At 44.1% G+C, this 27479-nt stretch overlaps 1 protein-coding gene across 1 annotated transcript in view; it reads right to left on the bottom strand.

The window, feature by feature from the left end:
* Nucleotides 1-2742: 2742 nt before the first annotated feature.
* Nucleotides 2743-27479, bottom strand: part of LOC135818928 (neurogenic locus notch homolog protein 2-like) — a 34631-nt gene continuing 9894 nt past the window's right edge. The window contains exons 8-18 of the mRNA XM_065332111.1: nucleotides 24809-24941; nucleotides 22497-22583; nucleotides 20448-20627; nucleotides 19725-19889; nucleotides 18195-18343; nucleotides 17272-17410; nucleotides 16194-16277; nucleotides 14000-14200; nucleotides 7812-8000; nucleotides 5699-6042; nucleotides 2743-3138 (exon numbers count right to left, since the gene is read on the bottom strand). Of these exons, the coding sequence (XP_065188183.1) occupies nucleotides 3109-3138; nucleotides 5699-6042; nucleotides 7812-8000; nucleotides 14000-14200; nucleotides 16194-16277; nucleotides 17272-17410; nucleotides 18195-18343; nucleotides 19725-19889; nucleotides 20448-20627; nucleotides 22497-22583; nucleotides 24809-24941 (1701 nt within the window). The 3' untranslated portion in view covers nucleotides 2743-3108. The remainder of the gene's footprint in view (nucleotides 3139-5698; nucleotides 6043-7811; nucleotides 8001-13999; nucleotides 14201-16193; nucleotides 16278-17271; nucleotides 17411-18194; nucleotides 18344-19724; nucleotides 19890-20447; nucleotides 20628-22496; nucleotides 22584-24808; nucleotides 24942-27479) is intronic.

Raw genomic sequence — 27479 nt, 5'->3', positions numbered from 1 at the left:
AGGCACAATCTTCCTCAGCCTACTCAAGCTCAACTGATGAGTGGTGAATTCTCCGAAATACTGTGAGCAGGGAACGGTGCTTACTTGCAGGTTTGCCGAGTCGAAGGTTCGATGGACTTCTCGTGTGCTCTAGATGGCATTCGCGAGTCAGTCAAGTGTCAAGTCAAGTCGGCGGAATGGTGCGAGCTCCAGTGTGAGGAGCAAACCTTTTCTTACTTGTCTGAGATGTTTGCACAAATCAATAGGGTTTATCCAGTATCCATGCCTGGGTGTGTGCGTGTTCATCTGTGTGCATGTGTGTGTGTGCGTGTGTGTGTGCGTGTGTGTCCCGTATGGTGCAGTGGTATGTGCAGCGATTTCCTATCGAGAGGTGGCGGATTCGGTTCCCGACGATTATGGTCACACACGTCTTTCTTCTCTTACTCAGACTCCTCCTGACTTTTCTTTCATTCTCCTGGGTGGTTACCAACAGCCAGTGCATGCAGGAGTATGTAGTGTAATGTCAATTCTTCAACCTTGCAAGCTGTTGAATGGTGCAATCCTAGCACAGGCTTCTGCTGTAGCATCGCTATCATCGCCTCCGGCGATGGGCGTCAAATGGTCAAATGGTGTGTGTGTGTGTGTGTGTGTGTGTTTGTGTGTGTGTGTGTGTGTGTGTGTGTGTGTGTGTGTGTGTGTGTGTGTGTGTGTGTGTGAGGGAGAAGGAAGAAGGGAGGAAGCCCCAGACATCCCGTGCCCCAACTACCGCTGTGACAGAGTGTTCCATCGTCCTGGTGACCTCAAGCGGCATGCGCCATACTGCAGATTTCGAGTTTAAAGCCTCAGCGTGAGGAAGCAATCGCTATCATTGCTACGGCAATGGGCGTTCAAGGTTCAAGTTTCAAGGTGTGTGTCTGTTTGTGTGTGTGTGTGAGTGTGTGTTTGTGTGTGTGTGTGGGGGGGGGGGTGAGTGTGTGTGTGTGTGTGCATGTGTATGTGTGTGCATGTGTGGTGGTTTTGTGCTGATACTAGATATTGCTGGGAGGACAATATGACGTCGTGGTGCGTTGCGATATTGGTATTCAGTACTGCAGTATCGTCCGTGACTGCCGGGCAATATGTCAGTAAGGGAATTTGAAAGGGAATTGAAAGCAGCATAGTGAAATGACATTCACTTACTCATTTTTGACTGATTTCGAACCTTGCAGTGTACAGATGCCAGATCAAACTAAGCGGACTGGAGAGCATGGATCTGCATGGTGAACTTTGATAGAAGGCATTCCGCTGCGCCTCGTCAATGGTGACGGGACGGAAGAGAAATTAAAGAACACCTTTACATGATTAAATGCGGGAATGGAAACGAATATCCAGCATGCCTTCACGACGGACTGTATAGAATTGAGTCAACTTTGCGATCAAAATCTTCTTTAAGTAAATTGTGGTCTGAAAATATATGGACATGAAATTACTCAATCTACGATTATAACTGAAGTAGAAGAAATCACATGGGAACGAGTTATGAAGCCACTATCCACGACTGTAACAAGATAATAAGCAGTCAGAATGTGCGATAACAGGGCACAAAACGAAATGTAGTCACCTCGTCCACAATACTGTCATGCATAAGGAGTACCATTAGATACTGGCGTCTTGTTTTGTACAATTCGTTTTCGCAGAGCTTCCCGATTTCTTTATCTCTGACCCACCCAAGTTGGGTGGTGTGTTGCTTTGCTGCTTCAAATTGTAGTTAGACCGCATTGTCATGTTATTAACTGGTCCCGTCATGGTCTCGCAAAAGTCGGCATTCTTTGTTACCGTGAGACTTAGCTTTTTCACATTTTCGCCGCGCTCACCTTCACCTCATTGGTCCTACCAAAACCGTGAACCCTCCAAGATGGAAGGCGGTTGCGCGGTTGGTTTGCGTACTGGAGATGTGTGAGAGCTAGGTCACAGGTCGTTGAATGTCTCAGTAACATGACAGTTTTGTGCCCTGGTATTGCACTTACTGACTGCTTATTATCTTGTTACAGCCGTGGATAGTTGCTTCATAGCTCGTTTCCATGTGGTTTCTTCTATTTTAGTTATATTTATTGGCTCAGTACCGGAGTTAAACATGACGTATTAATGTGCATTCCCCAAACCTCGACCCCAGGTTTTCACAGCATCACTTGATTCTTATTCAAGATCGTGAAGTTGCTGACTTATATAAGTCAGAATTATGATAGCCATTGTTAAAAGAGAGCATGTCTGAGAATACCAAAGTATGTGTGCAAGTGGATCTCTCCGATTTCGCTCAAAATTTGCAGGTAGATTCCCTTTGGGGTGTGGATCGATTGTGCAAAGCCCTTGAAAAAGTTTCTGAAGGGAACCTTGAAATTTGCATACCCCTCAAAAATGGCCTAAATATCACATTATATCCGGCGTGGAGCCCGCCCCACCCAACAGGACTGACGTGACCAGACATGTTGTATGCATATTCTATTTTATTTTATACTTTGGATGAAGTTTTCCATTAGTCATATTGGTGTTGTTGCAAACGTTTTTTTACGTCACTTCTGTCATTTCATTGTATCGTATTACTCTTCAATCAATCCTGAATGGCAGTAACGAAAGTGGCACCCCCGCCACCTACACGGACATGCTTTTCATAATAATAATAATAATATATCCGGCGGGGTATAATAGTCGAGGAACGAAAGGCTCTGATTGCAACCCGCCATAAACAACCATGCATAGTGAGAACTATAATTATGCCATGCATGAATGTCCCTTCTCTTGTCTGGAAATTCCAGCCAACGTCCATTAAAACCGTGGTGCTATTGATTTCTGATATCAATAAATTCACCAGAAAAACAAGCCTGTAAAGATTTGCCGCTGCCCATGGAGTACACACCGAATAGAACAAAATTGAATTTCCACGATTGTATCCGTGGCGATCTGTTCAGAAGGAGTGCCATGAATTATTCAAGTAACCAAATAACAAAATGCAGGTGTGTGCTAATGCTTCAAAGAGTATGCTCGATTACATAACAAATAAGCAGAGCAATGTGGTCAGCTGTGGGATGTAGATGTAATCATTCATCCTGGCCACTGCAAATTCAAACTGTACGGCGAGCTACTTGACTTGAATCAAACCCTTGAGCGTTGCCCGTTCTCTCGCTGTAGACACACGAACAGCGTAGTGAGAAAGTAAACCCAACACACGAGAATGACTATTTTAAGAACAATGTGAAATAGTAGAAGTTTTTATTATTTACTAGGAGAGTCCCAACAGGCTACTGCCTTTTTACTGGGAACCCTAGGTGAAGTTTAACAATGTTAATGCAGACCATGAAGGTTCAAAAGATGCTGAGGAGCAGCTGCGAACCCACTACCACTACAAGTGCGTCAACATTATTATTGACGTTATCATTGACGTGATCATTGACATTTTCATTGACGTTAGGTTTCAGAAGTATTCACACCACCAATAACCGCGTGAAATGCAATTTCAAATGCTGTGCCAAGATATGTACTTCGAAGTATGTACATACTTTGCATGAGCAATCCCTATCAATGTTTCCTTTCTCAATGATCTCTTACTGATTCGTACTTATATAACGAACGAGATGAGACAAGCAGGCAATGCAGATCAGATGGGCATTGAGTGTTTTTTTCTCAAATGAAAGCTTCACCTGTTCTAGTAAAAGGAGAACCCTCTTTCGGGGCGATTTTAGTGAAAATCGCAGTAATTCACGTGGGGTCCACCATAAGTATAGTTATTGCACGAGGTAAATAAAATAACTTCTTGAACAAGCAAACGATTGAGCTAAAGCTGAGGTCTTTTACGATATCTATATCTCCTGTATTGACCGAGCATGAGAGATTGAGGGCAACATTAGATTTATCATGACATAGCACACTTGAACTTTGTTTCGCTTTGTTTATAGAAAGTAAGGAATTTAACTCGGTTACTGAGCCAGTATATAAAATAAAAGACATAACATGGAAACGAGTTATGAAGCATCTTTCAACGACTGTAAAAAGGTAAAAAGCAGTCAGAAAGTGAATAACATGGCACAAAGCTGACAGGCTACTGAGACATTCGAAGACCTGAGACCTAGCTCCAACACATCTCCAGTGCGCAAACCAGCAGCCTTCCAGCTTGGAAGGCTCAAGGTTATGGTACCGTAGTACCAATCAGGGTAGGTGAACGCAGCGTAAATGTGCACAAGCTAAGTCCCATGGCAACAAAGAATGCCGACCGTTGCAGGGCGATGAAGAGACAAGTTAAAAACTGGACAATGCGGTCCAACTACAATTCGAAGCAGCAAGGAAACACACCACCCAGCTTGGGTGGGCCAGCAATATCAGAGATAAAGAAAGGGGAAGCTTTGCGAAACCGAATTGTACAAAACCGGACGCCAGTATCTAACAGTACTCCAGAGTCTTCATGTATGACATGGTTGTGGACAAGTTAACTACGATAACAAGTAGTTTCACACGACATACGTTTCGCCGTATTGCTCATGTCGTGAAATAGTAAAAACAGAAGTTTCAGTAATCCAAGTCCTCTGACTAGGCATATGCGGATAATGCTGGCTGAAAAATTGGCAGAATTCAGTATTTTTCTGGTAAGTTTCACGCATTTTTGGTATGAGGATAAAGAAATGGAGCAGAATTCGAGGAATTGCCCGCCATAAGGTTTGTATGGTTCTGCCAATTCCACTGCTTTCCGAGCAGAAACTGCCACCTTTTCGAGCATTATCCGAACACCCCTACCTCTGACTGAAAATCAGACAGTTTGTGCTCAAGTCACAGCATAATTATGGTTTAAGATTATCTTCTTTCATTTCTACGTTTAGTAATAACTGACGTCAGTACCTTTATCACTACAGAGAGTAACATGATCGGGCGATAACTTTCCGGTTTTCCGAGTGGCTTGCCTGGTTTGTCTACAGGTACTACGAGGTCAATACAGGAAAGAAAAGCTTCGGTCCTTTACAGGGTTTTTATTTCCCATACTGACCAAGTACGAAGTCAATATTAGATTTATCGCGACAAACAGTCCGTATTTCAAATTCGAGAACGATAACCTCATGAATACCCGTTTTAGGATTTCACCATATCACCTACTCGATACCAGCACGTATGGTGTACTGCATGCAGCTAGTGCAACCCAGTAAAGTACAGTGACCATGCACTAGACACCGTTCAACTGCGCAACCCTAAGCAGTCAAATAGTATAAGCAGTCAATAGAGCACTAAGGAGTAAAATATGCAGGAATATTTGACTGCTTGGTATGATGGGTATAATCAAGAGAACATAACCCCCCAGAGTGTGCAACGCCTGATCCAGCTCTGTATAGGGTCTTGGTCGAGCGGAATCGGATCTTTGCGTCATAATACCGTACACATCTGAGGGGAACCCGGGGAGTCGCGGGTACTCTTGGATCAAAAACAATGGTGCCCTGCCTCGAGACCGGGCTTGAGCTGGTGTGGAGTGTACGCATGACATCAGAAGACCCTGATTCCGCTCGACCAAGACCCTATGCAGAGCTGGATCGGCGTTGCACACTCTGGGGGGTTATGCACTCTTGGTATAATGGGAGTCAATAATCAGAGGGTAGTAATAATAATTATTCCCTCAAATTTTAGTGTTTACCTGCTGCTGTTACCATTACATTATGAATATATGTGTCTGCTTTTAAACTGACAGGTCATAGCCGCCTAATCTTACCGACTGTTGGCAGGCTGGTATGCACATGGCAGCCGTAGCTCCGGGAAATACTTGGTTCCGCTGTGCCTGTGATAGTCGAGATGTACTTAATTCTCCATTGGAACTCATGGTCATGGTGTTAGCTGCTCCATTAGCATAAAAGAACAAAGTCGTTAAGTTATGCTCGGGGAATTTCTCCCTGTGCGTGTTGAGCACAAACTTGATACAGGGCAAATCAGCGGAGGTTGGCAAACGACTTTCTACATTTGCTCCGCAGTTTACAAGGTGATTGTTATAGGTTTGCAACGGATTAGCACCGCTATTGTAGAGTACGTATTGAATGCCACTTCCTGGGCATTTCAACACTAAAAGCAAAGGCAGGCATGTGCACACAAAGACACCTTGAAAACACGTAAATTACCAAATAAGCAGATCAAACGTCTTCGAAAATTCTATCACTGTCTAGTCTAGAGGGATCTTTAAAAGTCATTCTTTCTTTCTGGATTGTGTGTTGCTTACATGGAGCTCGCGCTTTCCCTGCGGCTTCAATAATTATAAGTAATTTGACTGACTCTCGACTGGCAGCTGAAGCACAGTAGGAGTTCCCGACCCATGCACTCGGCGAACCTGAAAGGAAAGGAGCCACCATTCTCTGCTCAATAAGCAGTGTTACGGTGAATTCACTATCCATCAGTTGAGCTTTAGTAGGCTAAGGACGTTTGTGCTCTAAGAGCACTGAATTATGTATTCCTCTTCCAGCTTATGCATCACAGTTAATTTTGTTCTATTTTGTTGGATAAAGAAAAAGGCAATTTTGGGTTCTCAAATGCGAAAACTAAACGGGCAACGTTCGGTGAAGGTAGCTGCAGGGTGGATTGTCTAAGGCTTTGATATTCGCGTCAACGGCCGATTTCATAGTCCAGGAACCCGGAATAGTCATACCTCGAAGATGCCATCTTGCTTTGTGGTGTGCGCGGCGGCGGTGAGTTCCCTCACGAACGAGACGATGATCCTTTTATGAACGAGTGTTTCGGAGATAGAGTCCCAGTGTTCTCTAGTAGATCATGTACACATACACTATTATACAGTACAGCTCAACGACATCCTGCCGAGTTTCTCAAGTACGCCCCGTGCACCTTTTTGCAGCCCAGTGTTCGCAGGTCTAGGGCTGCGCAACGCCCGGCGCGCACTTGAGAAACTCGACTGGATTACTCTTTCATATTGATGCAAATCCTGCCATACGTCGCCTCCATGGCTCTCCATGATTTCTAAAAAATCTTCGACTAGTACTCCTTGTAGATCCTCGTTACGGATCGTCTAACAGCATGGGAAGTTTGGTTGGGCATGCTACATGTATATGGCGTACATCTTCATGCTCGTCTGCAGCTGTATGCCATCGAAGATCCTTGTTGATATGATCAGACGTTGCCTCTACTGGATACTATGCGTAGCCTTGAACGTTTGCGGTACTGCACAGTACCAGTCGTGTGCCGTCTGCCGCCTCCCTTAAGTTTTGCTCTAACGTTATTCATTGAGCGAGCGTTCTTTGCTTTGTATTAATTCTGCTATTGTTTGCATTCGCTGTCATGTAATTGGGCGACACAGCCCGCTTGGTTCTGCTAATTGAAATAATAAACGTACCTACCTACCTACGTACTTACTTGATCTCACTACATTGCTACATAAGGTTTCTACACAAATTCATGCACGGGTGCGGTAGAATGCATGGCGAATTACTGGATATTCTTCCCGGTTGTAACTAGCATAATGCTCGTTTTGTTTATTTTTAAGATGGATGACGCTTCTATAGTCTCATGATGCCGAATGTAAAGCCGGCATTATCCGCTGGACCCTACTTGTGGATGAATTAAAGCTGCTGTCTCCAATACATTGAATATAATGCTCTTCCTTTTGTTCCATCTCTTGAGTGGTGACAACCACTGAAAATATTCTCAAGAAAACGTTCCGCTTAACTTGAATTAGACTTTCAAGTTTGTTGGGACTTGTGCGCGTATTCCACATGACAGAAAAACCAATTACTTCAAGGATAATAATCGCCTAGTGTCTCCACTGCTTTAATTGTTTAACGTGTATCTTTTTGTAGGTGTAATTCTGTAGTAATAGTAGTACTCACTTGAGGCACAGCCATCTCCCGGATATTGTACCCAGTGGTTGGGAGGATTAGATGTTAACGAGCCGCATTTGTAATGTCGACGGCGGGGAAGATATCCATTGTCACACACAGGAGTAAAGTAGGTGAACCGTGGCACGCTATTGATCCGACCATGAGGTACATTCTTTCCTTGGCACAAGAGCAGAAACGCTGTGTAATTGAAAGGTGATCAGAAAAATAACATTCACGGGTTAGACGGAAAGACACGGGAAAGGGTTGAAGATAAAGTTGATTGTCACCACCACGACAGGAACCAGAGACCTATGCTTGAGGCCAGCCATGCTCTAAATAATGAGCTATGGTGTAGCAGCAAAGACCGTTCACAGTTTCTTCAGACTTCGTAACTCACACTTCCTTGAAGTCACAGGTGGATAGGACACAGTCCTCACTCTATCCCACACTGTTCATGTAGACAATGGCACACAAGGAGCCCCAAGTGTAACAGGTTTAATCAAACTTGAAAAGTAAGAGGCCTGTTTGAGCGTGCCTCGACCAGTTATATGCAAAATGTGATAGCATACATGTGGCAATGGCGCCAATGAAGGTGCTAATAGACAGGCGTAAGACGCATGAGGTGCGAGGGAGTGTAAAGTTATAGAGAACAGGGGAAAACTGTTACATCATCCCCCTCCTATGGAGAGGAAGGAGCTTATAACCCAAATGCTCAAGTGGAATAGAGTACAATAAGCGCAAACACGTGCGAGACGAAAAAAGGCTTCGCACTGAAGTAACACAATAAGACGACTGAAACTCCATGCAAATAAAGTGTAATAAGCTCAACAAATGTGTAAGGTGAAACTAGAAGTTCAACTGCAAAACTCAGCGGGCAGAAGCCAAGGTTTTGTACTTCTGAAGTGGAACAATGTCATTACCAGATTCATCCAACAAATAATGTTCAGGCTCCCAAGTGGCATCAGAGTAGCCTTGCCACTTGACTAGGTACTGAAGCTGATTCTGCCGGCGGCGGTGACTGAGAATGTTCTCCACCACATAGCGGGCATGACCATCAAGGTCCGTGATAGGCGGAGGCGTAGGCTGTCTCCTATTAGGAATAGCGTTCTTCTCGTAGGCACGGAGTGCCGACACATTAAATACCGGGTGACAGCGGCTGGTATGAGGCAACTTGAGCTTGTAGGCATTCGGGCCGACCACATGGGTTATAGGAAAGGGGCCAAACCACTTGGGGCGTAATTTATGGGATGGTCGGTCCCGAGCTTCAGGAGTCAGGAGGAAATCCCGGTAGACCATTACCAAATCTCCCACCTTCAGCTTTCCCTCGACCCTTGTCCGATCTGCATAGAAGGCCTGACGAGCTTGAGCTGCCACTAACGCATCTTGTGAGATCTTGACCGCGTCTTGTCTTGCTTGCAACCAATCAGCTGAATCTCTGCCTCCCTGAATAGGGTTGAGGAAGTCGGGTGGCGCTCTGGGATTTAGACCGTAATTTAAGAAGAACGGTGTGTTTCCTGTAGATGATTGAGTAGCGCTGTTGATAGAAAACTCACAGAGAGGTAGGAGCATATCCCAGTTATCTTGTTTATGATTTACAAAAGCCCTCAACACATCCTCTACTATTCTGTTTACTCGTTCAGTTAGGCCATCTGTCTGAGGGTGATTGGCAGTACTAAATGCTAGTTTCGTTCCTAAGCGATCAAACAATTCCTGAAAAAATGCTGCCGTAAATCTTGGATCACGATCACATACAATACTAGAACTCAAACCATGAAGTCGAAATACATGTTGAATATACAGATCAGCACTTCCTTTAGCGTCAATAGTAGAGGAAGTAGGTGCTAAATGTACACACTTTGTCAAGCGGTCTACAAATACATATATAGCATCATGACCTGTATCGGTCCTAGGCAAACCCATGATAAAATCCATCGAGATATCCGCCCACGGCTGACTGGGCACTGGTAAATTCTGCAAGAGACCAGTTTTTAGCTGGCCGCCTTTAACTCGTTGGCAGACGTCACATGACTTGACAAACGCCTTTACATCCAGTCCCATTCTGGGCCAATAGAAATATCTAGCGAGTCTGAAATAGGTGCGATCTCGACCGGGATGCCCCGCAGTCACACAGTCATGGTATTCTTGAAGCAGGGCGAGTCGGAGTTTGCTACTCTTTGGAATGCATAACCTGTTCTGTGGTGAAGATCTGAGATAAAGATAACCGGGTGTTTCATTTAGAAGGTAACGGTCGTGCAGATTGTCATGGCTTGAATTTTTCAGTCTCCTGATAATGGGAGCAAGATCCTTGTCGCACTTGTAACCGCTGACAATTAACTGCGCTAAGTCTGGATTAATCTCTAGGGTATGCTCTATGGCATTCAACTGAATGTTAGGAGGATAGGATGACCCGCCTATTTCAGAATCACTGAACAGATCTGGACGGCGTGAAAGCGGGTCGGCAATGTTTTTCTTTCCTGGTTTGTGAAAGACCGTAAAGTCATAGTCAGCTAAAAACTCTACCCATCTTGCCTCAAGCTTGGTGAGAGTCGGTTTGGTTCGTAAATAGACAACACCCATATTATCAGTCATCAGGTCAAAGTGGCGGAATAGATAGATTCTCCAGCACTTTAATGCAAATACCACAGCCAACGTTTCCCTCTCGGCCGCAGTATAGTTGCGTTCTGCAGCTGACAGTTTCCGACTACAATAGGCTACGGGATGCAAATCCATATCTTCTCCCTGCTGCAGGAGCACACCCGCCACGGCAAAGTCACTTGCGTCAGTTTCTACCGTGAAGCTTTTCTCAACATCGGCCAGTTGCAACACTGGCGCCTCGAGTAATGCTGATTTTAGAGACTCGAATGCCTTCTGTCTAGCAGCGCTCCATTCAAAGCGTGAATTTTTTCCGGTGATTTCTTCTAATGGACGAGAGATGGTCGAGTGTCGATCTATGAACCTTCGGAAATAGTTTGCAAAGCCAAGAAACTTCCTCACATCAGTTACTGACGACGGAGTTGGCCATGTTTCCACAGCACTTATCTTCTTGGGATCAGGGGAAATTGATGTGCCGTTGATTTTATGCCCCAAGAAGAGAACTTCTCTCACGCCGAATTCGCATTTAGACTGTTTGCAATACAGCTCACTATTTCTAAGTGTTTCTAGAACTGTTTGAAGATGATGCTGATGATCTTCCCAGGTCTTGCTGAAAACTAGAATGTCATCCAAGAATACTACAACGAATTTTCGGAGATGCGGTTGCAGAATAGAGTTCATGAGTGACTGAAAGGTGGCCGGGGCATTAGTCAGCCCGAATCCTATGACTCTAAATTGGAAATGGCCGAACGGCGTATTAATGGCCGTCTTAGAAACATCCGAGTCTTGAATTCTGATTTGATTGTACCCCGACCGCAAGTCCAACTTGGAGAAATATGCACTGCCCTGGATCGTGTCGAATAAGTCATCAATATTAGGAAGACAAGCTTTGTTTTTGATCGTAATTCTATTCAATTCTCGCCAATCGCACACCATTCTCAGAGTACCATCCGACTTTTTCACAAAAAAACACAGGTGCACCGTATGGCGACTTACTTGGCTCAATGAATCCCTTCTCAAGTAATTCTGACAGCTGTGACTGGAGCTCGTCCATCTCTGGTTTCGGCAGGCGGTAGGCGGGTCGAGACGGTGGTCTGGCTCCATCTTCTATCTGGATTTCATGGTCGACTGGTCTCTTCGGTGGAAGCTCATTCGGCAGCTCGTCTGGAAATAAATCCTGGTATCTCTTGAGCAGGTTCTGGATGTCTTGTTGCTCTGATTCCTGGAGTTGTGGCCCGGAACGATTCTCCTCGTTTGTAGCAGTGACCCATGCAAGAAACCCCTCGGCTCCACTCCTCAGGGCATGACGAGCTTGTCGGCCACTGATAAACATGCTTTCCACAGATGGCCGGTCGGCTGTCGGCGGGTTAGCTGAAGGCAATTTGGCAACAAAGGGCTCACCGTCCAACTGAACTTCGTTCGTACGGAAGTTGATGCTGGGGTTGTTCCTTGTAAGCCACGGCTTGCCAAGAATAGCGTCGTAGCGAGTCAGGGGATACACAGTAAAGTGCTGTTCCTCACTGAAGCCCCCGACTGTCACCCTTAGCGTGCGTGTGGAAATCTGCGGGACCTCGCTGGTCGAGCCGTCCGCCAATGTTACGCTCAGCACTGCTGAGCTTGCATCCGTGTCAAGATGATGCTTTCGAACAAAACTGTCTGCAATGAAGTCATGCGTCGAACCGGAATCTATCAGCATCACTGCACGGCGACCGCCGATCTTTCCCTGTATGCGCAGTAGGTCGTGTTCAGGTTCATTGCCGACGCTGACGTTGCTGACATGACACCTTTCTGCAACGGGACAATTTCCTACAGCTATGGGTGTCTCCGGCTCCGTAGGTTCCTGGAGAGCAACGTCTTCAACCTCCAGAGCTCCGAACCGGTTAGCGACTGGTACCGGCGTGGGTGCTTGGGTCGTCGCCAGTAAGCGCACCCCCTTTCTTACTGGCGACCAGCGTTTGGGTAGCGCTGTCCACCCTCAGTACAGTCTTTAGCGAGGTGGCCTGGCTTCCTGCAAGCAAAGCAGTGTCCCATTGCTCGCAGTTGGACACGCTCTTGGTCCGTCAGCTTGCGGAGGCCCTGACCACGGAAGCTGGGCACGGAACGCGACTCTCTACTGGCTGGTGGCCCCGACGCCTGTGGCCCTGACGACTGCTCCACGGTGTTTGCTGCCATGACAGCTTGCTCCAGGGTACGTGGATGCTCACGCATGACCTGTCGCTGGATGTGCGGCACTAGACCCCTGACGAACAGCAGCGCTCTGGTGTGGTGGTCGATTTCCGGCACTTGCAGGCTGAGGCGAGTGAAAGCAGCAATGTATGCGTCCAGCGACCCGCGCTGCGCTGCGGAAATTAGTCCCATACGCGATGTTTCCTCGTTGTGCCGTGGTCCGTACACATCGCCAAGTGCCGCTTTCAGAGCAGGCCAGTCGGAAAACACTTGGTTAGCTTCCAATGCCGCTATCAACCAAAGACGAGCGTTTCCAGTCAAAAATCCTGCCGCGTAGTCGACCCTCTGTGCCGCATTTGGGAGTGCCAACGACCGTAGGGCCATGTCCATTGCAAACGTCCATTCTTTGAATGTAGCGGAATCTCCTCCAAACACAGGCGGCTCTTTCGTAAGGCGGGGTGTTGGCTCCCACGGTTCCGAGTTCGGATGTATCGTTCGGTTTCCTTGGCTAACGCGCTGAGCGGTCTTGATATCGTTTATCAGCCGAACGACGAGTACGAGGAGCGTAAGCAGAGCGACCAGAACACCTGCCAAAAGCAGAGTAGTAACCATCCTCTGCTACCAGTGTAACAGGTTTAATCAAACTTGAAAAGTAAGAGGCCTGTTTGAGCGTGCCTCGACCAGTTATATGCAAAATGTGATAGTATACATGTGGCAATGGCGCCAATGAAGGTGCTAATAGACAGGCGTAAGACGCATGAGGTGCGAGGGAGTGTAAAGTTATAGAGAACAGGGGAAAACTGTTACACCAAGTCACAAAAGAAGCACTGGTTTGTAGGAAAAAAGCAAACGGGACGAAATATTGACTATCAACACCAAGACTCGAATCAGGCACCTTCGCTTGAGGCCAGGGATGCTATAACCTCTGAGCTTTGGTGTAGTTGCTGTCAGAAAAAATGACATTAAAATTATTAGCACAGTGACGTTAGTAGATCTGCACTACCCCAACTGAGTTACCACAATGTCAAAACAGGAGACACGATGCTGCCCCTGTGTTTCTGTTGTTGTCTCAGTGTTGATGTTCCTGTTGCTGTCGTCTGGGTAGCAGCCAGGCTGGGAACTTGTGGCCAGGCACAAGGGGCACATGGATGTGGCTAATGGGATTTCTCGGCACTTGTGCCAGTGGGTGCGAGACGTAGCCCTTCATCCCCATCTTTAGGCGTTGAATCTGTCGCTAGGTTTTACCTGGTGTTAGCTGTCGTCGTGTGTTCGCTTCGGGCATGGACACGGTAATTTACTTTTTTGTTTTAACGATACGAAAACAAAACATAACCGATCTTGTTTCATGCTTGAGTTGGCAACGAGTCACCAACCCTCCACGATACCGATCCAATGCAATAAACCCGTTATTCTAGTGAAACTCTGTATGGACAACTTACATGCACGTTTACATACCGGAAACTGCTCGAAACTATATGATATCCCTAAAGCGACGTTCGTTGCTTTCCATCCGTTTTCCGTGCACCTAGCCTTGTATTTGGTTCTATGACCGGCGTTACACGAAACCTGAATTTCATGGTTTACAAACGTGCTATTCACAAATCCACCATTCCGCACAGCCTGGCCGAGGCACTTACGCCCTGCAATACACACAAAATCATGGCACCAAAAATATAATTAGAGACAGCCCTTAAAAAAATGAGCGTTGCTCTCGGAACACTGTTTTTCCATTTCATATTACAGAGTGAAATAATTGCATTCTAAATGGTTTATGGGACAGTAAAGTTCTTCCTGTTACGTCTTGCAGATACTGTTTACATTAGATTTTAAAATTCTTGCTACGCCTTTCGTGGCTGTCCTTGCAGCGGCAGGGTCCATCCTTGTGGAAATGTTTCAAAGCACGATACTTAGTAAGGCGTTCCATGATCTTCTGTTCAACATCATTTCCTCCCAAATCCTCCAAATAATATCATTCAAGCGCCTCATCCCCCGCTCCAGGCAACGAATCTCCTCTGCTTCGGGATTATCGCATGCCACACTCCAGGCATTTCCATGGTTAGTGCGAACTTAATGAGTTGTGAGAAGGTACCTCTTGCTGCATTATTGTCGAGCAGGAATGTGTCATATGCTCACCTGCTGCCCCTTCCGTAATCCAATTTGAAGCATCATGGATTCAGGATTGTCATCGTCTCACTTTGTCTGGATAAAACTGAATGTGGCTAACAGGAACTCTCCGCAGCTGTCGCCTGGAGGGTGTTGATGACTACTACAGGTGAAGGGGCCATTTTAGAAAGGTGCAATAGCACCTTCAGAAGGCGAATACCTCAATCGGAGGAACGGACATGTTGTAACATGAAAAAAACTTTCACAATATTTCCAACTCGGATGGTGAGCCAATGAAAGTATGGTGAAAAAAGCAGGACAACATGTTACGAGTTATGACTAACTGTCCACGACACCAACGTAACCAGATCGTATACAGTCAGCGAGTGTTGTCCTCCTTTTTTGTTGTCCTCCTTTTTTCACCATAACACATTTTATCTAACTCGGATGGGGGGAAGGATTAAAATTATGAAAAAACGAGGACCATAAGTTTACAAGTTATCCGTTTTGTCCAACACTAACGATTATAAGAAGAATACTGTTGAGTCAAAAATGAGCAACAATTAGCTCAAAACCTGACCGATGAGATCCTGACATTCAACAACCTGATGCTTAGCTGCATCACGTCTAGAATGCGCAAACCAGCAGCTAAGCATCAGGTCTTAGAATGTCAAGATCTCATCAATCACTTTTTGAGCCAATTGTTGCACATTTGTAAGTCAACAATATTCTGCTTATAACCGTTAGTGTTGGACAAAATACTTGTAAACAATATTTTTATGATCGCAATTAACAGCTGAGTGTGCATGTATAATATCTCGTTACCTTGGTGGACAGTTCATCATAACTCGTATCATATTGGTCGTTTTCTCTCTATAAAGTACCAACGGCTCAACATCCGAGGTTATTTTAATCAGTTTAAAAACTTCAGGTTCTTCAACAACATTCCAGATTGTCCGCAACCATAATGTCAATCAAACCTTTCGTTCAGTTGATGTACGGGCAAGAGAAAATGCCTGCGAACAAAAGAGGTTCAGTATCTTGCAATATACCCTATTTTGTGGAAGTAACATTTCCCTGTTGGCAAAGAGAGGTTTTCTATCCGAGGAGAGAGAAAGAGATTATCCTGTTCCTAAAATTATGATAATTATGAAACCTATTTTTGGGGAAAAATCTGGAAAGGTAAAATTAAATGTACAGTAAGTCGAGGATGTGAACTGCTTGAAAAGAGAAAGAATCGCTAGGACTCAAGCTCGGGACCTTACTTGTCTTAAGCAATGGCCAATGCTCTAATTTATGGTGGTACCTGCGTCATGGGGTCGGGCCCAGCCTAGATGGCGCTAACAAGGTTTTCCACTACAAAGGCAGGTAAAACAACGTATAAAATCCCTGATGCCAAAATGGCACATGAGTCCCTTTCCCTCCCCCAGTGGAACAACCAGGAACTCCAGGAAACCAAAGAAGTGATAGAGAGTGATACATTACAAAACTGAACGTTGATCTGAATAACCACAGACGTGCGACACTTACGGCGACATATGTAACTTCCAACGGTGTTTTCACACGTGAAACTTGGATCACAAACCTCTGGTGAGTCCTCACATTCATTTCGATCTATCTCGCATGCAACATAGAAAACAACACACGATTTCTAGTCGTCAAAATGGTTACCTATCTAACGATTATGAAGACGGCACAAACCAAATCTAGAGATTCTAGACTTTTTGCGAATACTGGTACATTGAGATTGCATCCAGTGCACCATAATCATGGGTAACCATGGTGTCAAATGATTCGAAAATAAATTTTGCATTAAAGTTCTAAACACGGTCATTCACGTTCACTACGGGCTGAAAGACACTTTATTATTACTTGTTGTATTATTTACAAGTATTTTTACTCACTGGTTTGAGGGAAAGAAACAAACGGGTAAAGTCTGAAGAAAAAATTGACTGTCACCACCAGGACTCGAACCAGGCACCCTCGGTCGTAGCCAGCGATGCTCTAACCACTGATCTATGGTGTCGTCGTCACGAAATATAACCGGACATGGCCAGATTACCGATTTCGCTCAAAGTCTGCTCCTTTTATCAAAAAAATTCTCCATTCGCCACATTGTAACAATGGCAATTACCTACCTTCCGTCTCCTTTGTACCGGACCTGCATGCACAATATACTCTGAAAATCATTGCTTTTAGGCAACTCTTCCTGGAGCCCTCGTCGACGTCTCGAGATTCGCTAGTGTTGCCAGACACTATTCGCCTTCTGGATCGGCAATAGTATTGCCTGCTCCAATCTCTGCCGAATCCATACTCAAATCTTAGTGGCTCCTTAGTAATCACGTTTCCCCCAAAAGGGCATTTTTCAGAGGACACACTTTCTGGCATGTTGCACATGGAATAGCCTGTTATTGTGTAATGACCGTTTTTTTCTATCTCTACAAAACACAAAATCTGCCCCAGGGCCAAGGCCATGCATTCCTAGTTCTCTTTTACGTCCGAGCAATTGTGAGAAACCTAAATGATAATAATAAGCTCAATAGACCTTATGCACATTATAAAGATGTACGAAGCTCTGTACTATAACCCTAGTTGCAATTTAGCTTACCTTTAGCACAAAAAAAGGTGCTAGCAGATTGGCCTGTGCTAACGCTTTCAGATTCCAGTGTGAAAACAACACCGGTCGAAGGTGATGTCTTTAACCAGGTGGTTGCCAAATTGTGAATTTTTAGCCCAGACATGATATACTGTATGAGTGCAATTCATACAACACACCCGTGTGCATATACACACATACACGAACACACGCGCACACGCACACATACATTCACAAATACACTTCAAGCTAGGTTTTCACTTTTACAGAAGAAACCTTTTACGATGTCCAGATCAGAGTGCTGTTGAGAGCGGCCCTACACACAACCTAACTTCATCATGAATTGTTCTACTTCTAAGGCCGAGCTATATCTGTTTTAGCATTCGCAAGGTTAGAACAGATCATGGTTGGGGATCATCCACCCAAGCGTCACTTTTCTGGCAATTTACAGAGGATTTCTCGCACTCACACAAATGGGCGTACACATGTTCATGGCTTTTGTAATCCAATATGTTCTTTCTTGTTGCTGTTTCTTGTTCTATGCAGGCATGTGCACTTTCATAGATAAATAAATGCTACTCGGCGCTCCAAAATTATCGATTTCACTCATACGCACAGTCTCGCATTGCCGTACACACATACCATTTTTGTGCACAAACTTACTATCAAACACTCCCATATGCAAACACTCAATCACTCACGATTGTCCACACACAATAGTCAGAGACAGACATTTTCCGACACACACACACACACACACACACACACACACACGCACACACACACACACACGCACACACACACACGCACGCACACATATACGCACACACACACATCCACACACGTATACACACTCATAAACACGCACACACAGACAATTGTCTATGCCAAAGATCAATTATCTGGCTTTTTATTTCTAGACCAACATGTCCTACCTTGGAGCACTGGGACTGTTTCAATGCATCATAGGATTGTTGCGTTAATAGCGTTGCATCGCGGCGTTCACACTCACTAATTGCATCTGCGTATAGCGCTGGGTCCGAATGGATGCTTACATTGTACCAGTTACATACAATAGGGTTATCTTCACGGGGCCAAGCAAGAAGAACAAAGAGCACAAAAATGAAATGAAATTAGGACAACCCAAAGGCATTTTGGCTGGAGATTACGACGGAATGTATTCATGCACTACCGACATTATGTGTGGTTTAAACATTTTACCCCATTTACGTATAGAATAAACACCGATGTCGTAGTGTTTAAGGGAATATAAACACTGCTGTAAAAACCGAGGCGTAGCCGAGGTTTTTATAGACAGTGTTTATATTCCCATAAACACAATACAGAGGTGTTTATTCTATTTATACCTAGCTTCGTTTTTGGCCTGAAATACTGGTCCGAAATAGCTATTTTAGTATCCCAGTATACTATAGTATACTATTATGTGTAGGTAGCACTGCGTGTTCCAGACCTAATACGTATCTTTCAACCAACATCTGCGTCAACACCCTGGTGGCTGGGTGGTCAAGATAGGTGCTTGGGAGTCTTATGGTTGCAGGTCCGATTCCTGCTGAAACTTCTTTCTTCTCTTCAATTTTTTTCTTTTTCAATTGGAGAGAAAATTTCTAAGTCCCTTGAAAGTTGAAAAGTTACAACCTCTAAGTGTGTAATAATTATTAGCAAAGTATATACAGTCAACTTCGTTTATAACGACATTCGGCGGGGCATCAAAAAAGTGTCCTTATTTGCGAAGTGTTGTTATACCCGAAGTCTCATTATTATGTATTTAATACAGTTGGATGGAACTTTGCTCTGGGCATGGAAATTCTGTCGTTATTCGCGAATTGTCGTTATATCCGGAGTCGTTATTAGCGAAGTTGACTATACCCCAAGTTAAAGTGGCGAATATGGAGATATATTCACCAGTTATAGATCACAGGAATTAGTGGGGTTAATATGAGCTGGGTATAAAGAAGATTATTTTACGAAATACTCCATTGTGAGCATAATGTTTCTCCAGTGTTCAGCAATTTAAAATACAGCACCGGTAGAAGTTTTCACCAGTGGCATACGCGGAGGGCAACAAAACGGAAAATCTAAAGAAATATGGGCCGAGTACTCAGCAAATATTCCAGTGTTCAAAGCTGACCGCCATACACTGGGAACGTGGGAAATTAGTCAACACGAAACAATGGCTGAAAAGTGGTGAAAGACGGTGGCATCGTATGAGAAGCACATCTGCGCTTAACACAACCATCCTAGACTAGAAGTGCAACTGGCATGACGAAGCCCAGTTGCAAAATTACTACTAACCTAACGTAGGAAAACAGTCAACACGAAACGATGGCTGAAAAGTGTTTGTAGACAGTGGCTTCGAATTACCAGGATATCTGCACTTAACACAACCAACCTAGACTAGTAGTGCAACTGGCATGACGACACCCAGTTTCACAATTGTTACTAACCTGGTGGACATAAGGGCTCGGAGTAGGACCAGCCAGGCTTGGTGCAAGTGGCCTTAGCGTCATATGCCTTGTAGGAGCCGTTGTTACACGTTACTTCGGCATCATGATTAACAGGCGTCTCTGCTAATGACCCGCTGCCAATTCGTTTTGCTTCGCACTGTGTTCCTGCAAAAATGATCGTAGCATGCCACCAGAAGATAATTACATTAAATTTGATAGCTATCTAAACCCAGATATTTGTAAGTGATACTTACCCATACTTGAACAAAAAATATACAGAACTGTTCTTAGCCATGGAGCGATGATTGCAGAAAATGGATTAAAGGTTGTTGCCTTCCATATATACAACCAGCACAATCTACAAGAAATTTTTTAGGGGTATCGGATACTAGCAAAATAGTAGTCGTCGAGGCCTGGATTGCCTAACCCTGAGCAACCCTGACTCTTCCTTCTTTCTGATGTTCACAAGGCTTTTATTCGTGCTTGAAAAGGACATCTTTAAAGGTTTGTATCCATGGTGAGGTTTTAGTTTGAAGAGCACTATAAGTGAAATACTTCGTGCACAATCCTCTTAAGCCCGGGTGGTGGTGGGGGGGGGGGGGGGGGGGAGTGGTGCCTTAAACACTGTATACCGGGCAGAGAGTGGTGCTTGCTTGAAGCACGGTTTACCAAACGGAGGGTATGATGGACTGCTCGTGTGCTTCTCCTAGTCCTAGGACTTACTTGATGTACATATGAATTCATTGTACGACCAGCCATTTATACCGCAAGTAGCCTTTTCTCCTAATGCACTGAATCCATCTTCGCAGATGGGTTCGACGGATGGGATGGGTTCGGCGGATATATCTACTTTCGTCCTTGCTAGTGAACCGTTGGATATCTCAATCGCGCCGCAGTGTGATCCTGCAAAAAGGCAACATGCAAAAAAGAGCTCATGACTTCAGCTAGCTGTCAAAACACGCATATTGTCACATACGAGCAACCCACAACACACCCAAGAAGGGTATTTTCACACCAAGAAGATAATTATGGCCCTGACCCTAGCTTGGTGAATGCAGAGAGGGATACCAGTTTGTGTTAACGAGCTACAGATGAAGTCAGATATTGTAAATTGAAGTCCAAAATGAATTGGGTGCCGATATTAGTAGGAATGTCTGAATAGGAGTTTTAAAAGAAACTTTTCAGCGGGCTTTGCACAGTCGATCCACAACCCAAAGGGAACCTCCTGCACATTTTGAGCGAAATCGGAGAGATTCACTTCCACATAATATACTTTGGTATTCTCGCACATGCTCTCTTAAGGGTCTTCTCGAACATTATGAAAGTTTTCTGTTTCACAAGTATACTTTCAAGCCTTCTCGTCAGGTGAAATACAGGAAAAGGGAAAGGTACAACAAGAACAGTGGATTCAGTACAGTAAGGAGGTGATAAACAGTGCCAAGCAGAAGATAGCTTTAAAAAACCAGTGAAGATGCGTGACCCACACATATACATGAAGCAATAAAGCCAGAAAGGTGCAAGTGCGAGAAAACCCAACAATCGTGAAATGTGGTGTGACAACAAGAGACCACCAATGGGCATAACGAACGAGTTTTTGACGACCTAACTAATAGTCTAACTGTTTATCAAATTTACTTCTCTTTTCATAGGTTGAATTTTTTGTGTGAATACACACAGCTTCAGAAACATGTTTACTGTTTGAATCCACTGTTTTTGTTCATGTCCATTTGCCTGTAATTACCTAACGAGAAGGCTTGAAAGTATTCTTTTGAGACCGAAAACAATCCATACTGCATTATTCACCCCAGTGAAATGATGTGGAATTTGTGAGTCAATCTGCGGATTGGACTTTTTTTGTCCTTAGTGGACTCATCAGCGCAGCACAGAGGAAATGAGGCCGAACCTGATAGCACTGAAAAATATCATCAAAAAGTATACTTTCTAGACCAAAGAGTGGTATATTTGATAACATTTAATAACGATAGAAATTTTTACGATACTTCTCCAGACGTTTCGTTGTTCTGAACAATATCGTCAGTGGATAAAGATTCTTCTTTATCCCCTGACGATGTTGTTCAGAAGAACAAAACGTCTGGAGAAGTATCGTAAAAATTTCTATCGTTATTAAATGTATCTTTAATAACGATAGAAAGTATTCTTTTGAGACCGAAAACAATCCATACTGCATTATTCACCCCAGTGAAATTATGTGGAATTTGTGAGTCAATCTGCGGATTAGACTTTTTTGTCCTTAGTGGACTCATCAGCGAAGCACAGAGGAAATGAGGCCGAACCTGGTAGCAATGAAAAATATCATCAAAAAGTATTCTTTCTAGACCAAAGAGTGGTATATTTGATAACATTTAATAACAATAGAAATTTTAACGATACTTCTCCAGACGTTTCGTTGTTCTGAACAACATCATCAGTGGATAAAGAAGAATCTTTATCCTCTGACGATGTTGTTCAGAACAACGAAACGTCTGGAGAAGCATCGTAAAAATTTCTATCGTTATTAAATGTTATCAAATATACCACTCTTTGGTCTAGAAAGAATACTTTTTGATATTACAATGAGAGTGAATAATCAACGGCTTGTCCACCAAGTCTTTAATGAGAAATAAGTTTTCCGAAATCATGACTTTGTAGTAGTGCCTAATACCGAACAGTTCTATTCTTCAAATTTGTTCTGAAACACTTTACTAACAGCAATGCAACATTCCTAGACGTTAATACTCTCAAAGCCAAAACAAGCAGCAAAGCGAAACTTACTCTCACAGCGATGAAGAGCACCGATTGCCCGTCCTTGTCTGCATTTTGCGTTAATCCCACATGGATTTGGGTGGCAAACCTGCTGTTCTACAAAAATAGCACGGAAACACTTTAAAGTATTTAATCAGTAAAGCTAGCAGAGAATTCAGCAAATACAAAACAAAACCCCTCGCTCCCCCCCCCCCCCTGACTGTTGTACTTGACATAGTCTTGGGAACGGACCACTGCCATCATATAAATGTTATGAATGTGAAACTCACAATTCCTGATAGTCAACATTGGCTAGTGTAGCCTGCGCAAACCAATGAAGCGGCTAGCCCTAGTGCTCATACATTTGGTTAGATACTCAGAATTTAAACAGAAAATTGCAGAAGGTAGAAATCATCCACATGCAAAACAAGAATTTATTCACCTTAACTGTTGTGAAAGGGAAGATTCTCCATATTGGGGGCCCAATGGCAGAAAGTGAACAATTTCAAAGCTCTTCACAACATACAATGCACGTGAAATGAGTTTCCAGAAATGCAAGACCGGCTAGCCCTATTGAATAAGCAAAGCATATCACTATTAATTTTGTTTTTGTTTCAGTGTCCGTTAGTACAACGCCGATTCCTGATGAGTGTTGTACGAAATCATGTTTGAATCCTTAATTGTTCTCTACACTATTTCTTCATTTTTTCATCCTTTTATTGCAAACTGTCTCCACCGTTTTACATTGCATGAATAAAGTGTACACAAAATTAATGTCGATTCAGCTTGTCTTATTGATTGCGGTTATCAAAATTATTAAAATAATTTGAAAAATAATTAACCTCGCTGAGATGGTGAGCCAAGCAAAATATTAAATGGAAACCTGGAAACGGTAGGGAAGGTTCATTGTGCACGTCTGACTGCGCAAAATCTGGTTTAGTTGGCGGACTCTAACGCATAAATAAGTTACGTGTGTCCGACCATTTTCAATGTTTCCATTTAAAATAAATGTACGGTAATTATAATTTACAAATAATCTACGTGGAGATAAAAGTTTAATAATAGCTATGAAAAGTATGAATGCCGCAGACATCACCACGCAACATGACAATTTGTTCAAGGTTTGGTTTTGTGTGTTTCCAAAATCGATTTTCACGCTCCGATCCTCAGTGGAAATACGGAACTAAAGAGATCAAGGGAAAAACAAAGGTTAAAAATCCAAATGATGAGGTAAGGACAGTGGCACGGGACAGACGTAGGAAGGAGAACATGGATGGTATCAGACGACTGACTGGTGGTGAATATGAGTTGGGTGATGATGCGGCGGATGACGAGAATACAGATGACGACGAGGCGGATGACGGCGAGGATACAGATGACGACGAGGTGGGTGATGACGAGGCGGATGACGATGAGACGGCTGGTGGTGATGGTGATAAAACGGACGAGGAGGAGTCAGGTGGCAGGGAATGTGATGGAGCTGATGAGGGTGAAATTCGTAAGAAGTCAGCTGTGTACTTGCATTTGTTATCTCGTCCCGATTGTTTGAGTGTGTATGATGATTCCCACTTCTCTGTACTGTGTCGTGCCCGTTATGTCCAGCAGTTGAAGGTCCTTGAAGCTGTTTGTATTCGTCGCATAAGCCCGATTTGTGTAAGCAAAAAGAACATGTTTTAGCACTTAGGCTATTTTCGTGAGTTTGCAACCCGTGTTCATGAGTTGTTTCTGCACTGTTCATGCCCGTTTGTCACACTTACTCTTTATTTCAGCTCTCACATTTTGGAATATTTACCACAAGTTACCCGTCATGAGTCACACTTCTTTGGATTTTTAACCTTTATTTTTCCCTTGATCTCTTTAGTTCCGTATTTCCACTGATGATCGGAGCGTGAAAATCGATTTTGGAAACACACAAAACCAAACCTTGAACAAATTGTCATGTTGCGTGGTGATGTCTGCGGCATTCATACTTTTCATAGCTATTATTAGATATAATTTCACAGTTTTAACTTAAAATAAAATAGAAGAAAACACAAGGGAACGAGGTTTGAAGCAACTATTCTCTACTGTAACAAGTTTGCAAGCAGGGCCCTTTAATATAGTTGATCCATACGTCGCGTTCCTTTGCACCCTACCAAAATAATGTGATAGGCGTTAAATGAGGTAATGGGACACATCATGACGCCGCATGTCATTTTCTAGGGCGGGAGCATTTGTTTCACGTTGCCCCTTATAACCTTCTTCAATCTTGCACCCACACCGAGACAAGAACTATCACGTAGAAGGGATATCTCTTGCATCTTTACAGCATACGCTTCAGTAAAAAAGAAGTTAACACTCACTTGAACGGCAGATACCGGCACCCTGGGCCTTTTGGTTTTGCCCTTCACTTGCATTACCACTTTTGAGATTGATGAGGGTTTTCCCGGACAACCAGATTGCGGCAATCTTTCCCTGGAGGTCTCCTAATAGTTCCTGGATAGACGCAAAGATTGCAGAATTAAAGTTGAGAACGGCAGAAGTAACATTGAGGGTACCAATGTACGTTTTACAGTTAGATTCCTGCTAGACAGGATCAGAACAAATGTCTCAGCATTGGCATCCGGCAGTGAACCAGGTGGAGTATTCAACTTCGTTAAGGAACAACTTTCACGCTTATGTTTTCGCAATACTTTCCACAGGTACGACAACGGCACCACAACTATTAATAACTTCCCTCTCAGCCTATCCGCCTTTTATTAGCATACTACAATGCAAAAAACCTTCAAGGCTCTGAACATCAAAACCTAGGTGTGGCGGTATTTTTTTCATCATACTATTGGTTCAACTGAGCAATATAGACATTACATTGGTGTTATTGAAAATAGGATACATGTATAGGCAAAATATCAATTGAAAGGAAAATGTCTACACATGCATGGACGTCAGCACGTACAAGAGCTGTCAACCCCACGATAGGCGGTCCTTGACCAAAACGCCGCGGCCACGTTTCAAATCGTGACGGCGACCTCCAGAGAGGTGTGCCACGTCTTGGCGGCAACATGATCGTAGACGTGAAGCGTATTTGTGTTCAACCTTGGCCTGAAGTATGCTCAATTTCTCAAATTCCAGTGTGTTGATTCATGAAATTCGGCGGTTGTCGATGTCATCCTCGACATTTGCACATTTTGATTTGTAGTTGCGGTCCTCATGCACGCACCGCCATAATTATATGCATTCTTTGCCCTTTTTGGACAATGTCAATTTTGTTTTTAGTTGCTTCGTTATCAGTTGTTCGGGTCAGTGACCAATTTCTACAGTGTACTCGTTCAATGAAAGTGCACAACCGAATAGAGGTGTTTATGGAGATCGGTGTATGTAAGTACCCGCATGCGTGTGCTAGTGTGCGTGCGGGGTGGTATCCGTGCGCGTGTGGGAAACGGAGTGCAAGCACCAATAGTCTCTATCGGGTTGTGCACATTCATTTCTCTCGAGGTTTTTTTCCTTTTTTCACAACCATCACATGTAGCAGAGCTCAAAAGAGACAGAAGCGGAAAGGTTAGCATTTGCTGCCTTGTACGCGAACTGTTTATTATTTATTATTTGAACTCGTAACATGTTGTCCTTTTCCTTTCTTCATCATACTTGGTCCGGCTCATCGCAATTGTCGCTTATCTATCGCCACTAAGAACTGGAGTTTTGTTGCCGCTCTGTGAAATTTTCAATGGGCATAGTGAGGAAGCATGATACATGAATACTCTCCGCCACAAGAAACAAAATTCAGCCCTGGAATCAGGTGAAGCGAGTCATAGAAGGGAAGCAAGGTAAGCAAAATGCATGAAATAAATCAGCGAAGGAGCGCTCTTGCACTCACACTCCTACAGGTCCAGACGCTATATTTAACTCTCCATCACTCGAGCTGCCGCCGTTACATGGGCTGACATTAAAGTGCTGGTGTCTTGCTGCTGGCGTAAACTGATACAGTATCTCTTGCTTTGTCAGCCTGTCGAGTGTCGTATGGCAGCAATGGAAAAGGAACAGTTGTGTCTGTCACTTCGGTGCTTGAACAGTTGGAGGAACCGTGGGCAGTGTGACCTATGTGTCACCACAGTGTGTTTCAACAAAGCCTTCGAATGAGGCATACAGGCGTCTCCAGACAGCTGTCATACGCTCCGCTGGATACGCTGACGACGACTCTTGTAATGCTGCTGCCAGGTCCACGAAGGAACAAAAGGAACAACCAAAACTTCCCTCGCATGCGTGCATCGCATCGAAAACACCTTTCTTCTTCAGCATAACGCTCATACTCCTCTGCCGTGCACGCATGCCTGTCACGCTCTTCAGGATGTCAGTTGCCCCTGCTACAGTTCCGGTCTTCGGGTCGCTGCGCTTGGCTTTTTTGGCAACACAGACAGTGAATGGCCAGATTTCCACTTCCCAAAAAAGTCGAACACATCGCGAATCAAAGCGCTAGTCGCGATCATTTTTTCTTTGGTGCCTCATTTGATCTTGCCATCACAACCTCCCAAGCAAAAGTAAGTTAGATATCGTGATTGGACTGGGTTTTACCTGTCAAAAAATGCGGAGGAGATAAGCGACAATTGCGATGAGCCGGCCCAAGTATTTATTATTTTTTAATTTTTTATTCGTGTTGGGTTTAACTACTCATTGTACTGATACATGGTGATGATTGTGCTTTGCTTTGCCCGCAAAAGAGGCCTTACAACAACGGGAATTTCCACTGCACTGGCACTTGCTCTGACGACGAGGCCAGGAAAGCCATAGCGCTTGGATATCAGCCCCTCAAGAGTCCATACCTACATGATTGTATGAATTATTTTCGTCGACTTCAAGAATACGAGCCACGAGGCACTTCCACCGACATGCAACATGCGAAAATTACATCCAAACGGGCCACAACTTTATTTGGAAACGCACGAACTCTTTTGGATACGAACTGCAATTCGTAAAGTTTGTGCGACAACTTCACGTCTACGTGTGTACGAGACCTAGTGCGAGCACGACTGCCACGTT

Source organism: Sycon ciliatum, chromosome 6 (assembly GCF_964019385.1).
Source record: "Sycon ciliatum chromosome 6, ocSycCili1.1, whole genome shotgun sequence".
Classification (NCBI taxonomy): Eukaryota; Metazoa; Porifera; class Calcarea; order Leucosolenida; family Sycettidae; genus Sycon; species Sycon ciliatum.
Note: the sequence above shows the minus strand (reverse complement) of the source record. Positions and strands in the feature narration are given on the sequence as shown.